The following is a 13,177-nucleotide window of genomic DNA, read 5'->3' on the forward strand; positions in this document are numbered from 1 at the left end:
TATTGTTTGAGTTAAGGTGCGGGTTAGCGTTTGGTTGAGGGTGCGTCAAGTTATTATTAATAATAAACATAATATTACTTGACACACCTTCAACCAAACGCTAACCCTAACCCAAACAATATGCGTTGTGGTATGCGGTATTTTTTGTTTTGTTTTTTGCATAACTTTTCACGTACAATAGTGAAAGAGCGCCCATTTTTTTGCCCTTTATTAAATGCAATAAATTTGAATACTTATAAATGTTTGTATTTAGGTAATACATAATTTGAAAACAGGTTAAGCTTACGGCACTGCATTTCTGTTTGGAAACCATGGCTGTGTTGTAAGTTTTGTTTAAAATTTATTTTGATCTTTCTTGTTTATGTGTTTTATATTTTTAATGTCTTGGAGAGACCTATTGCTGCATGTAAGCCATTCCTATACAGCCAGATTGGAAACTTTGGATTTTGTGCGGGGGAGACGATTTTACAGCTTAAAATTGCGCGGCTGTAATAACATTTCTGCCCAAATTTGCGCCACTGTAATAACGTTATTTGTAAAATTTGCACGGTTGAAAATGGAGTAGGCTACAATACTAAAAATCCTTAGCACAACAAAAGTTTGAAGCGTTTTTTTTTTATTTTACATGAAATGCGCGGCTATGACCGTAGCTTAGTTGGAAACACGCAGGCCTTACTTTCCAACCAGGATATACAGTATAAAGAACTTTGTTATTTGTACACTTGTGCCACCCTGCATTTTGTTGCCTCTTTTCAAGATCTCGGGTGTCGTGTGTAGAACCTAATATTTATTGATGTACAGGTGTACAACGAGGGTTTAATGCAGGGCTGCAGAGTCAGACTCGGGACTCTGGACTCAGGTAAGACCACGTAAAACTACCGGAGTCCCGAGTCCGACATGCGCATGTGCAGTATCAAATTTTGAAACTCTTAAGGCGGCGAAATGTAAGTTGTAAAAGAGTAATAACAATTGGTGAAACATTTCTTAACCATGTAATGCGGGTGGATCAATTATGACATCAATATGAGTGGATTGCAAAAAATCCACCTTAGTTTAGTTGCGTAAATGGGTAAAATACAGGCGGTAGAGTAGGGCTACCATATTTTCAGCACCTTAAATGAGGACATTTTCTTGCATGCAAGTAAAACGAAGTAGAATTGTTTCGTTTGAGAAAAAACATGCCATATCCAAGTATTGCATTCAGCCACGAAATTAACACGTCCCTTTCTGAAACACGGATACTTGGCATAGCTCATCAGTAAACAGAGTTTTCCTTTTCAGCATTATAATGTATAGCTTATATTTTGCTTTGTTTTTGTCTAAATTTAAAGAAAGCGTCTGCTAAGAACCACCTGATGCCATAGACAAGTGGTTCTTAATATTTTTTAGCCGTGTCCCCCTTGGTAATTTTCCCATGCCTTGTGCCCCCCCTCTCTACGAAAAGCATTTCGTCATTTTTAATTAAATATCATCGAGACAACTTGAAAATAGTGAAGTTTGTCGTCGGTCGCACAAAGCACGAAAAAAATTGGGTTTAATTGGCGCTAAACTTAAAATTCAGGAGGATTTTAGCATTGGACACACAATAAATTACTCGTGCACAAGATGATTTTGACAAACGTATCGTGAGGGCATTCACTCCACAGTTGTAAAGCTGCAATGTCAGCGCAAATAAAAATGTAAGCACAAAAATTAAACTTTGCGTTATCGTGTTTCAAAAGATGTGATAACACACAACAACAGCAGAAATATTGCAAAAACATTATCGATTTGCGCGAAAAAGTTTAGAGTCCCCTGTTACTAGCCTGTTATCCAATTAAATAAAACATGGATAAAAATAGTTCGAACGGTGGATGAATTTTATCGTTTATCTATAATTAAAAGTTAGCAAAATTGTAAATAGGGCCGTTATACCTTCAATGATATGAAAACATGCAATGGCACTCAAAGAGACTTTGTGCTAAAAAAGGTAACATCTAAGTAGAAAAGATTCGCGCAGAGCACGGAAATTTTTTGCCGTTTCAATGTTAAAGTTGGCAAAAACAGAGTTTGTACAGCTCTGTAGGATTGGTGTACAACACAGCGAAACCATTGGAATCATTGCAAAAATTAAATATTAACTTAGAGCTAGCGCAAAAAAAAATATGAACAACTAACTCAAAATGCGAAAAAATCGGATATTTCGTGAAAGAGGACAAATCCCCCTAAAAGAGGACATTATGGTATGCCTACTGTAGTGTCAGAGCTGGACTCGGGCTCGACAAAATCTTACATTTGGCCGAGTTTATTTTTTTGGCCGGATTCAGACTCGGGAGTCAGACTCGTTTTTTTTTAACCGACTCCGCAGCCCTGGTTTAATGCACACCCGAGCTGGGAATACGAATGAGTAAAATATGGGAATACAAATGGGTAAAAAAAATAACTATGTTAAAGTTACCAATCCAACTAAGGTTGTGACTACCAGAAATGACCTTCAGTGGAATATAGCAAAACTTCATATGCTGTAACTTGTATAAGTCTCTTTATTTACTGATTTAATTGTTCCTTGTGGCTTTCATTGGTTCTTTCTAATGATTTGTTAAATTGTTTTTTATGTCTGATCATGACAAAATGATTTACCGAAAAACAACAGATATTACTGTAATACTAAATTAAAACAATTTCCTTACCTAACAACCCTAAATATATATTACAGACCACCAACATACCTCCCAGATTTTCATGATAAGGATGTGATTTCTCAATTAATATACTCTCAACTTGGAGACACTGATATGATTATACCTAAACTGACTTTTGGTGAGACTGGTTATAATCAGGCTGGCAGAACATTTATTCTGGTGACAAGCTTTTTCGGGCAAAATTTTCTGTTATTTCCCCTAAAGTTGCATGCTGTGTTTGCCCAAACTGTATGAACATTTTAATTTTTAAGCGATATATATATATATATAAGTGAATAATCAAGCAATAGTTATCTAAGAGTTAAAATATTTAAAAGGCCAAAGGTGCAACATTTTTTGTGACATTAACAAATATATAACATTGATGTGAAAACAACCACATGCCTTTTTTTAATTTGTTTTCTTAAGGTGTTGAGTCAATCTTAAAAACATGAAAAATGTTTTATTCACATAAAATAAAAATCGTTTTTTGCGCTAATTTTTTCATTCTTCTGGCTGATTCTTTGGGTGGCATTGTGCAACAAGATGCTACCGTTCTGCCAGAGTGCATGTACTTATTGGTTAAATGCGTTATGTAAAACATTAAATTTTTGCCAAGTTCCTCCAAAATTATATCATTTTACTTAATTGATATATAAGTTTAGTGGGTTTTATACATTATTTTATTTCTAAAGATTTTATTTAGGTAGCTCTGCCCTTGGTAGTGTATTCCGATCAACTGATGATGCAGAATCCATTCAAGTTACAGAAATGGCAATCAAACAAGGAATCAATATGGTTGACACAGCACCTTGGTATGGACATGGTAAAAGTGAAAAAGTTTTGGGTGAAGTAAGTACACTTAAGTATCACTTTTTTTCCCATGGTTAAAAAACAAACGCAAACGTTGCTCAAGGTGGTAGTTAGTCAGTGTGATATTGTAGTTTTAACTAAGCAAATTAATTTAAAACAAAGTTATTATAAAACATATAAAGCATAGGTACACTATGCGAGTAAACAGACATCTTTTTAATAAAGACTTTTTTAGACACACTTCTATCACATTAACTTATGATGTCTATTTATTTAACCTACTTGGCTTTGAAAGCTCATTCTCATAATACATATAAAGAAATTAACATAGAAACAAAACAAAAAAGATAAAAATACATAAAGAAACACACAGTGCCTTACATGTCAATTTTGGCTAACAGCTTGTTAAATACATTGATATTCTGCATGAAACTTTAAAACTGGATCTCTAATTGTGGGTGGGTAAACTACATCTACCTTAAATTTGCTTTTTGAGTAATCAACACATGAGTGAGGAAACTTTTTCTTATATTTTAAAGATTTTGCCTAAACTTCCACGGAAGGCATTTTATATCAATACAAAAGTTGGGCGCTATGAACCTGAATTCAACAAAATGTTTGACTTTAGTGCTGAAAAAGTCATACAATCAGTGGACGAAAGTTTAAAGCGACTTGGGCTGGATTACATTGACATCATTCAGGTTTTACTTTTTTGTTATTCATTAATTATTTTTATTGCATTGTAAAAAATGATAACATGAAGTTGTTAAGATACATGATATGGAGTTTGCACCCAGTCTTGATGTCATACTGCATGAAACACTACCTGCTCTACAAAAAGTAAAGGAATCTGGTAAGGTGAGATATATTGGCATCACTGGATATCCCCTGGAGAACTTTAGGTAAATATATAATTCATTTTATCATCACAATGTATGTTTTACATATTTCCTTAAAATGTGCTAAAGGGTAAATATGATAACTATTCAAATTATTTAAATTTTTATTATATGTATATTCTTTGCAGAAAGGTAATTGAAAAATCCACTGTACATATTGACACCATTCTGACTTACTGCAGGGGTTCAATGAATGACAATGCACTACAAAACCACATTCCCTTTTTTCAGGTGGGTATTATAATGTGTATTTCTGTATGTAAGATTTTTTACAAAATGGAATTAAAAATATTTTTTCTTCCTATTAATTTGCCTATTGACCAAACTTTAAATTTTACAGTCCAAGGGCGTAGGTGTAATAAATGCATCTCTATTGTCAATGGGCTTGCTTACAAATCGTGGTCCAGCGTCATGGCATCCTGCACCAGAAAGTATCAGAAGTGTCTGTAAGAAAGCTGCAGAATATTGTCAGGTAGTACCTTAAATGTTCTAGGCTCTTTATAAATGTCTATTGGACCTTCCTGTATCATTAATAAGACGAAATACCCGGCATTGCCCAGGATAAACTAAGTATATACCAGTTTTGTAGACTGTTTATCACTATTGAATATTACGTTGTAATATGTCTCTGTAAATTTGCTACCCTCGTGGATAGACCAATTTCATGAAAAATGAATGTGTTAATCCCCGTGGAACCAAAAAGGGTTGTTACGGTTAGCATAACATATTTTTCAGAGGACTAAATAAAGCGAAGATCTATTTACAAATGGCATAACAGTTTAACTTATTCCCTAAACGTTGCACTACATGGCACTACAGCTACACGTTTGGTAAACAGGAACAAAGCGAAGATATACTTCCAATCCCTACCTCCGTGGCGACATCTGCTTCCTAGTGGATACAGGTTGTCAGAGAACTTGGCTCAGACGCTACTGACTTCTTCAGAAATTCCCGGCCACTTTTTTGGCTAATGGGAAGAACTGAGCCACAAACCTTAGCTTATTCACTTCCGCCGTTCAAAAGTGAGAATTGCTATGAGCATTTTTAAATATTGCGAGTAAACGACTTTCTTTCTATTTGAGAGCATCGCGTCTCGCTTGAAACAAATTAGCGCGTGACATCTCTCTCTTGCTATAGAGCGTAGGCTATGCCGGCGAACAAAGCCAAACCAAAAACGTGTTAGCTGACGCGTTTTCAAAAGCGCGTGAAAGCTCTCAAGTGTGAAAGCGAAAGACTAGTCTAGTTAAAGACAAAAATGGCTATACCGCAGTGAAGTTTGATCCATGGTAACCGTAACCTTTTAGGCACGAATTATCTGATTTTTTCTGGGATTCATCATTAATTTGTAGAAGTAAATCTATGAAATGACATTTTTCAGAATTATTTTAAGTACTTTAGGCTTGTATTGCTGGTTCTTTGCTCAATTTTACGTGTTGATAACGATTGACAATGCAAAGTAAAGGTCCTATAGTTTAACATTTTGAAATGCATTCCTTTTTTTGATTTGCACGTATTTACAAACATAACTGATTTGCTTTAATTTTAGGGCCAACATGTTGATATATCAAGATTAGCAACTTATTTCGCACTTTCTCAGCCAGGAATACCTACAACCCTAATTAGCACGGCAAGGTAGATGTAATGCTGAAGCCTTGATGTACAAAACTCAACATAATTTTATTACATCGTCTAAATGTGCTATGTATTTTTTTGTAACGTTCAGTATTCTATACCTCAAATTTAATCAACAGTGCATTGTTTTTAATTTTCCTAGTTTGGCTAATCTGAAAAAAAACCTTGATGTTTTGCACAACGGTATTACGGATCACGAAAAATCTGTCAGCAATCAAGTTATGGAAAAGTAAGCAGTTAATTAACATGTTTTTATGTTGGTTAATATACCAGAAGGACCACTTATTATTATTAACCAAATATTACGTGCCTTTTTTTTAGATTTTTTACACCTCTTAACCACGCAAACTGGGAAGGCGTGGAGGTTACACATTACCGACAGAAACTAAAAGGAATTTCCGATGACTTCGTTTTGGGATAATGACTATTAAACAAAAAGAAACATTTTCTAAGATTTCTCTGTGCAATTATTTGTGGTGCAATAGGATATATTTTTGTCAAATGAGATTTCACCATTTTTATGCAAAATTCACTGATTTTCGTTCTTAAGGAGCCTATCGTTCTAATTTTCGTTGTTAGTTACATGTAGATATGCATTTTTTACACTTATATGCTGAAAATACTTTGCCGCGTTTTATAAATATTCGGGCGAAATAGTTTGGAGGTTAGATCATATATTTTTTACTGTATGTCAAATACATTTATAAGCCTCGATTGCGTTAAACATAACCGACATAAATTTGGGTTATATTTCACCGCCTCTAAAAATTACGTGGATGAAAAGAAGTTTTTATTAACGAAAATGAATTTTCACAAAACAATATTAAATTTGTTATAATATGAACGTAAAGACTGGTACACAAGAGCACCGTCCAAACTACAATCACTCTTACCTATAATCATCAGTAAAGCTTCGTCTCAACAAAACCAAAACATAGGTCAACCCTAAAATTCATGCCTGCGGTTGCATGTATGGTTTTTGAGTATTATTTCTTTGTATGTTCTTAATCATATACCATCTCTAATTACGTATTTGTTGCTATTTTGCCTGTAACTAGCGTCCTAGATTCTACCAAACCACCTAAATTGTTTATCTACATTGTGCGTCGGACCAATGTACCAATTAAGAAATGGGAACAATGTCCTGTTTTGGATGTATATTTGTTGAATTCTATTGCGTTAAAGCTTGATAGTATTGCCAGGTATTTCTTCAACGTTCGACATTTCCGATATGCAAATTTCTCTAATATTGTGCGGAAATTTGTCTGATATTGTGCGACCTACCCATAAAACGATGAGCACAATTCTGCAATAAACTCTTCTGTTACACTTGCATTCTTTATTTAAACAGTGAACGATTTACCAAAGAAGAACTAGATGGTGTGTTGTCGTGATTGTCTATAAATTTATTTTGTACTTGCTAAGGTGTATTCAACCCTTTTTTCGACTAAACGTCTTGACATTTACTACTAAAATATCTTTATTAGGTCGAATCAAAAGTTTGCTTTTACAGTTTAATTTCGTAGGCAAAGCAAACTATAAGTGCTCGAACAGTGACTACCTCAGGCAACCTGCACAAAACTTTACCCGGAAAAAAGAGGAGGCTTTTACGTCTTTATATACAGTCTGCATCATCGAAAACTACACGTTAAGGTACGACATTAAGAAATTGTTGCATGAAGGCAGTGACGCGGTCGACGCCAGGAACTTGCAACTTAAAGTACACAAGAGGGAAATAGAAGATTAAGCCACCGACCGTGAAGCAAGACGCGTAGAGCACGAAAGGATCGGGGTTGATGACCAGTGGTGCTATAACTAAATAGGCTGACGCCAAAACCACTATCACGGGGATTATTATTGGGACCTGTAAGAAAAACAATAAAACTATCATATTCTAGCACTACGTTGATACCGTACCCTTGAAGCACATATTTTCCAAATACCATAGCTTTTTGCTAAAGCCTTATTTGCAGTCCCGGAGTGTGAGCTAAAAAAACACTTCGTCGACTATTTTTGTTTTCTAATTATTTTGCCACTCTCTGGCATTATCAGTTTTGAAACGGTTTTCAACTGCTTTGCAACAAAAAATAGGGGATAAACCAAGCTAATCTACAGCTCCATAATAAAACTCGGTAAAGATCCACAGGCTTATAAAATACAAGTGGTGTGAAGTTACCTTATATGGTCTTTCAACTTCTTTTCTTGTGAATCGCGTAACGATCAAACCGAGAGAAGATAAACCAATGAAAAGCCATTCCATAAACTGCGTGCCCTACGTAAAAACAAAATAGACTATATTTGGAATTATTGCCCCATGTTTTTTAAAAATAGGGAATTTTTCGTGGGACATGAACTTCTGAAAAAGTTAAGATTATGTTTTTAACAATCACTTTCCTAAAATGAAATACATAGGAACATCTAAAATTGCATGAATGTCATGTCTCTGCTTCCATGTTTTTACGTTTAGTTCTGTGTTTAGCTATATCGGCAGATACATAAAGTAAAAATGTTGCTTATGATATAGGCCTAAACTTCTAGAACAACAATCACTTACCTGTATAAGTGAGTCGATGTTGGAGGGAAATATAAATACTACGTCCAAGATGGCAAGTAGTGAGACTGCGACGATCGGTGACAGGTAATTAATTTGGATCATCGATAAAATCTAAAACATTTTTCCTTTATTTTGGTGTTACGCAAATTATTGTAAATGTTCTCAGATATCTTTTCTTTAGTTTGTTCAGTCACAGACCAGGCTACCTTTCGAATGAACAGGCTCAAATACAGACTGTTTGTGAAAAAACAAATCAAGTGTAGTTTTACCTGAGGCAGATAGCCTCGCCTGGCAGCAACGTGCGCCATACGACCGGGCGCGAAGAATCCCGCATTGATGGTGCCAATGACTGAAATGGCTACACCCAGTGGCACGATCCACGACCAGGAAGTGATGGTTTTGTCGGCCAGCGAGGAAGCAACAGATCGCGACTGCAGGATTTCTGAAGGTGTCAGCACTGCACAAACAAAGATTGCGTTTTGAGTTTTATAATGCCGTGACAAACTTAATGGATTGAAATACCCTTATCAACCAAGAACAATCCAAAGTGGCAAAATCGAGCAATGTACCATTGCTAAGGGGTTAAATTAGTCTGTCGTTAAAAAGTGCTTAGTTTGCCATCAAATAAACTTTTTATTTTTTAAACACACAATAACCAAAACAGGTGAGGCATATTTTCGCGGTTATTTTGATGTAAACATAACACAAAGAAATATCTTTAGCATAAGAGTAAACGACAAAAGAAATATAGCGTTTACGACTTTTTTGTATTTTGCAATATGAACGACTTTTTGCCTGTTTAACCTTTTCGTCTGTTCAACTTTTTCGTCTTGAAAGTTACATTTTAGCACCACTGAATCCGTACAATGGTTAGCGCTATATCGATACAGTCTGTTTTAGTTTCCTGGGAACTAATTCAAATAATGAACACAGAGGTCGTATTCAACCGCAATAGACACTCACCTGCAAAATAGGCGCAATTGACGATCACATAAACTAGCACGACAAGGCTGACTCCGAAAATTATAGAACGCGGAAGATTCTTTTTCGGGTTGCTGATCTCTTCCGTGACGAAGTTGAGATTCACGAAACCGGCGTATGGCCACAAACCCTATATGTAGGCAGGCAACCATCAGTTTGACGAAAACTTTTATCAAAACCTTAAGATAGTGCTTGTTTATGCATTAAAGTATGTTAACCGGAAGCAAATTTAGAATAAAAATAAGTTTTACATAGGTATAATATAGATTATATGTATAGTGCACATTTGGTCAAGCAACGGGCCAGACAAATAATTAAAAATGTTGGTTAATCGATCAAAAAAACAAGAACTTAGATTTCTTGTTTTTTTGTTTTTTTTGTACAATTAAATAGTCTGTAACATCAATCTAAACGTTAGCCATGAGGTTTTATCAGTAGTGGACAACGCCACAATCTATTTGGTAAAACCTGGTAGAGAGCAAGAGTCACTTCGGAAACTCCAACTTGATCCACCGTTCCGTACACGGGATTAGCAAGGTCGAAAGCGTTGTTGAAGTTCGCCTCGGCCACGGCACTGTTCTCACCGAGATAGACGAAAGCTGAAACTGGTGAAGAATACAACCTTTAATTTTATGCCTAACAAAATCGATTACTATCGAACGTACATATCGTACTATTTTCTCAGTCCGAGCCTGTGGTTCTTAACGTTTCGTGGGTCGTGTCCACTTTTTCATCGACTCTCAAAACTTTGTGCCTCCCATTCACCATCAGAAAAAATGAATTACGGAACGTCATTATGAAAGTATCTCATATTATAATTGAAACCGTAAATTATGGGGACTCAAGCCAAAATACCGAATTTAGAACAACGTCAATGCCGAATAAAACACATCCGAATAAAACCAAAATAGGAATAGGCCTATAGTTAATACTTAATAGCCGTAATAACGTCTAAATCGGAATATGATCTAAACATGTAGGAATAAACTTTTCCCAAACCCAAAGCCTACCCCTAACTTCATCACTACTTCCCCTCGCCTTATCATTTCAACCATGACCTAATTTTTGTCCCATTTTTCACCTCTAACCTCAAACAGGGGTAAATGGACCAGTGCCAAAACAACGTCGCCTGAACGTTGATACCAAAACGGCCGATGTCAGATCGGTAGCCCCCTTTTGTCTCCAGCCTCCTCTCTAAAGTTTTAGGTGTTATTTAGGCTTTACTTGTCTAATTCCACGAGTCAAGTTATTATTCCGACGCTTCGGGCACATTCTGGAGATGATTTTAGGTTTTATTCGGTCAAAGGTACTTATTGACCTTTTCCCAGAACAAATGATTACTATTGCGTCAGGGGAAAACATTTTTGCTGATCAATTACTAATTAATCAAACTCTCAAATCATGAAGTTAATCAGTCGAAGTGTGTATAGGACTTGATACGGTGTGATCATTCATTAACAAAGTTACGTTCATTTGCCGTGAAGTTAATTATTCCCTTATACACCCGCGCATTGTTCCCAAACAATGCATGTCACCATTCTGATACACTAAGTAACTGCCCTCTGTGAATAGTAATTAATAAAATCCCTAAATGTATAGCTAAAAGTACATTATTTACAAAAAAAAATATATATATATAAACTGGTTGATTGCTAATACTTAAAAATGCATTAAATTGTCATATTAAAGTACAGAAATTGATATTATGTCAATCGAATATACACACTACGATCCAGTATGGAAAACCCAAAAAATCCTCAAAAAAAAGGTCTGTTTAAATATAATGAACCCATGCTTAGATTCAAACAATCCATTTCAAAAGTAAATGTCTTTCACTTACTTGATATAATGATAAGGACTATGACTTTGGCGGCGGTAAAGACCACCAAGAGTCGGGCAGCATTTCGAACACTCAGGCCGTTGAGCAGTGCCACACTTAATATTACCAGCACCGCAATACACTGGATAATCAAGGTTGGGGCTTCGCACGCCGGGTAGAATGGCGCTGTTACGTATTCGCCAACCGCCAACCCTAGAGCCGCACCCTCTGCGAAAAACGTAAAGTAAGAAGAGCGTTCGTGACCAGTTGAACAATTTATAAAATCATCATGCAGTAAACGATGCGGTAATCAACCCTATATAGTAATGGTCATCCATTAGAAGGTTAATGCAACAAAATCGCTCATTGGGAGGTGATCCTATATTTATGATAGCTTATACGGAAATTAATTTTGGAATAGTTTTTTATATTGGCATAAATATAAGAAAACTTTTTTCTTGTCCTAAAATTATTTATTATTCAGCCAAATGCATTTTAAACTATATACTAAATTTTACCAAAAAAGTGTTTTACTGCTTCTATGTTTTATTCCATTCAATTTACAAAAAATAAGTTAAAAAATCAGTGTAGCATATAACCGTTCGCCCCTACAAATTAGCCTAATATTAATTAAACAAAAAAAAACGCACTGATTACAATTGTATTTGTACAATCATTTCAAACAAAATTTTCTTGCTTAATATGTGTTATATTCTATAAGACATTATTTATGTGCAACAAATCAAAACGTTACTTACTGCCAGGAAGTATCACCAAGCAGAAGCTCCACGAATGGAGAAAGGCGAGCCCGGAGCCGAAGGACTCGAGCAAATACGTGTTGAGACCTCCAGACTCGGGAAAGGCAAGTCCAAGTTCGCTGAGACAAAGGGCTGCGAGAATTACCAGCAAACCGCAGATCACCCAAATCATGAGGCTCAAACCAATACTGCCGCCACTATAGCGCAGTATGCCGGTTGGGGAAATAAAAATCCCGGAACCGATCATGCTACCTGCACAAAAATAGTTTTTCCTTTGTAAGTTTCCCTAAAAAACCCATGATTTGCAAACCTATCTTTACTTTCTAAAGTTATGAGACAAGATGAAAATGATATCACGAAACCTTACTCTTCAAATAATTGAAATAAATCAAAAAGTTTTGTTCATTAAACGCCAGGGTTAATTACGGTACATGCTTATATATGAAACAAGAATTGTTTACATTAAAAAAAACATATCATTAGATAAGTATGGGCTACATAGAGAGGCGCCCGCAGGAAATTTTCCAAGGTGGGAGGCAATATGAATATATACACATAATTTAACTTAACTACCGGTACCTATGACATTAATATGTAGCCTACATACGATTTTGTATCAGTAAAAATTCATATACATCAATATTATTACATTAGTAGCCCAGTAAAGCTATATTATAAACAATAATAATATTCGCATTTTTTAATTCCAGGTGTGGGCGCCCATGGCTACATACCAACAACTACACTTGTTCCTCTAGCGAGTCCGATTTTTCTTTCCAGCGCTATTTCCTTGTCATCACTCTTGTTTGAAATGGTATCACCAGCAGTCATATTTGCTATTTCCAATATGAACGTCTATAACCAATTCTACGAATGAAATCATATAAATTCGTTTACGCTACTTTGGTAGGCCTACTTTCAGACTTATGATAGTTTAGGTCAGGGGTGTCCAACACGCGGCTCGCGATCCGCATGCGGCTCTTCAGTCATGTTTATTGAATCATTAATATAAATGAAACATTTCAAGAAACTGAAAGTGTAGCAAAGAAATGTTAATCACA

The 13,177-nt window shown here is 35.6% G+C and overlaps 2 protein-coding genes across 3 annotated transcripts; one reads left to right on the forward strand and one right to left on the reverse strand.

Moving 5' to 3' along the window:
* The first annotated feature begins 251 nt into the window (after nucleotides 1–251).
* Nucleotides 252–7,322, forward strand: LOC146160914 (uncharacterized). Of its 2 annotated transcripts, XM_083383610.1 has the most exons (10): nucleotides 252–322; nucleotides 2,696–2,799; nucleotides 3,367–3,512; nucleotides 4,013–4,174; nucleotides 4,245–4,375; nucleotides 4,501–4,603; nucleotides 4,713–4,844; nucleotides 5,919–6,004; nucleotides 6,147–6,233; nucleotides 6,326–7,322. In XM_083383610.1, the coding sequence occupies exons 1-10, from the start codon at nucleotides 312–314 to the stop codon at nucleotides 6,423–6,425; spliced, it is 1,062 nt and encodes a 353-aa protein (XP_083239736.1). In that variant the 5' UTR covers nucleotides 252–311; the 3' UTR covers nucleotides 6,426–7,322. The 2 variants fall into 2 exon arrangements, with proteins under 2 accessions (XP_083239736.1, XP_083239737.1); XM_083383611.1 differs by lacking the exon at nucleotides 252–322 and having other exon boundaries at nucleotides 2,726–2,799; nucleotides 3,371–3,512.
* A 330-nt stretch (nucleotides 7,323–7,652) lies between these two features.
* Nucleotides 7,653–12,947, reverse strand: LOC146160915 (b(0,+)-type amino acid transporter 1-like). Its single transcript, XM_083385049.1, has 9 exons — nucleotides 12,851–12,947; nucleotides 12,117–12,368; nucleotides 11,380–11,586; nucleotides 10,008–10,144; nucleotides 9,522–9,669; nucleotides 8,828–9,015; nucleotides 8,559–8,669; nucleotides 8,181–8,276; nucleotides 7,653–7,868 (listed from the first exon to the last, which is right to left on the reverse strand). Exons 1-9 carry the CDS (start codon nucleotides 12,945–12,947, stop codon nucleotides 7,653–7,655), a joined length of 1,452 nt encoding a protein of 483 aa, XP_083241175.1.
* Nucleotides 12,948–13,177: the final 230 nt, after the last annotated feature.

This window comes from Ascidiella aspersa, chromosome 3 (assembly GCF_963924565.1).
Source record: "Ascidiella aspersa chromosome 3, kaAscAspe10.2, whole genome shotgun sequence".
Lineage (NCBI taxonomy): Eukaryota > Metazoa > Chordata > Ascidiacea > Phlebobranchia > Ascidiidae > Ascidiella > Ascidiella aspersa.

Coding starts and splice junctions, on each gene's coding strand:
- LOC146160914 (XM_083383610.1), top strand. Junction 2,800..3,366: donor TATACCTAAACTGACTTTTG/GTGAGACTGGTT, acceptor GATTTTATTTAG/GTAGCTCTGCCCTTGGTAGT. Junction 4,376..4,500: donor TATCCCCTGGAGAACTTTAG/GTAAATATATAA, acceptor TATTCTTTGCAG/AAAGGTAATTGAAAAATCCA.
- LOC146160915 (XM_083385049.1), bottom strand. CDS start 12,947: ATGACTGCTGGTGATACCATTTCAAACAAGAGTGATGACAAGGAAATA. Junction 10,145..11,379: donor AGTCCTTATCATTATATCAA/GTAAGTGAAAGA, acceptor ATTCTTCACCAG/TTTCAGCTTTCGTCTATCTC. Junction 9,670..10,007: donor TGACTCTTGCTCTCTACCAG/GTTTTACCAAAT, acceptor GCCTACATATAG/GGTTTGTGGCCATACGCCGG.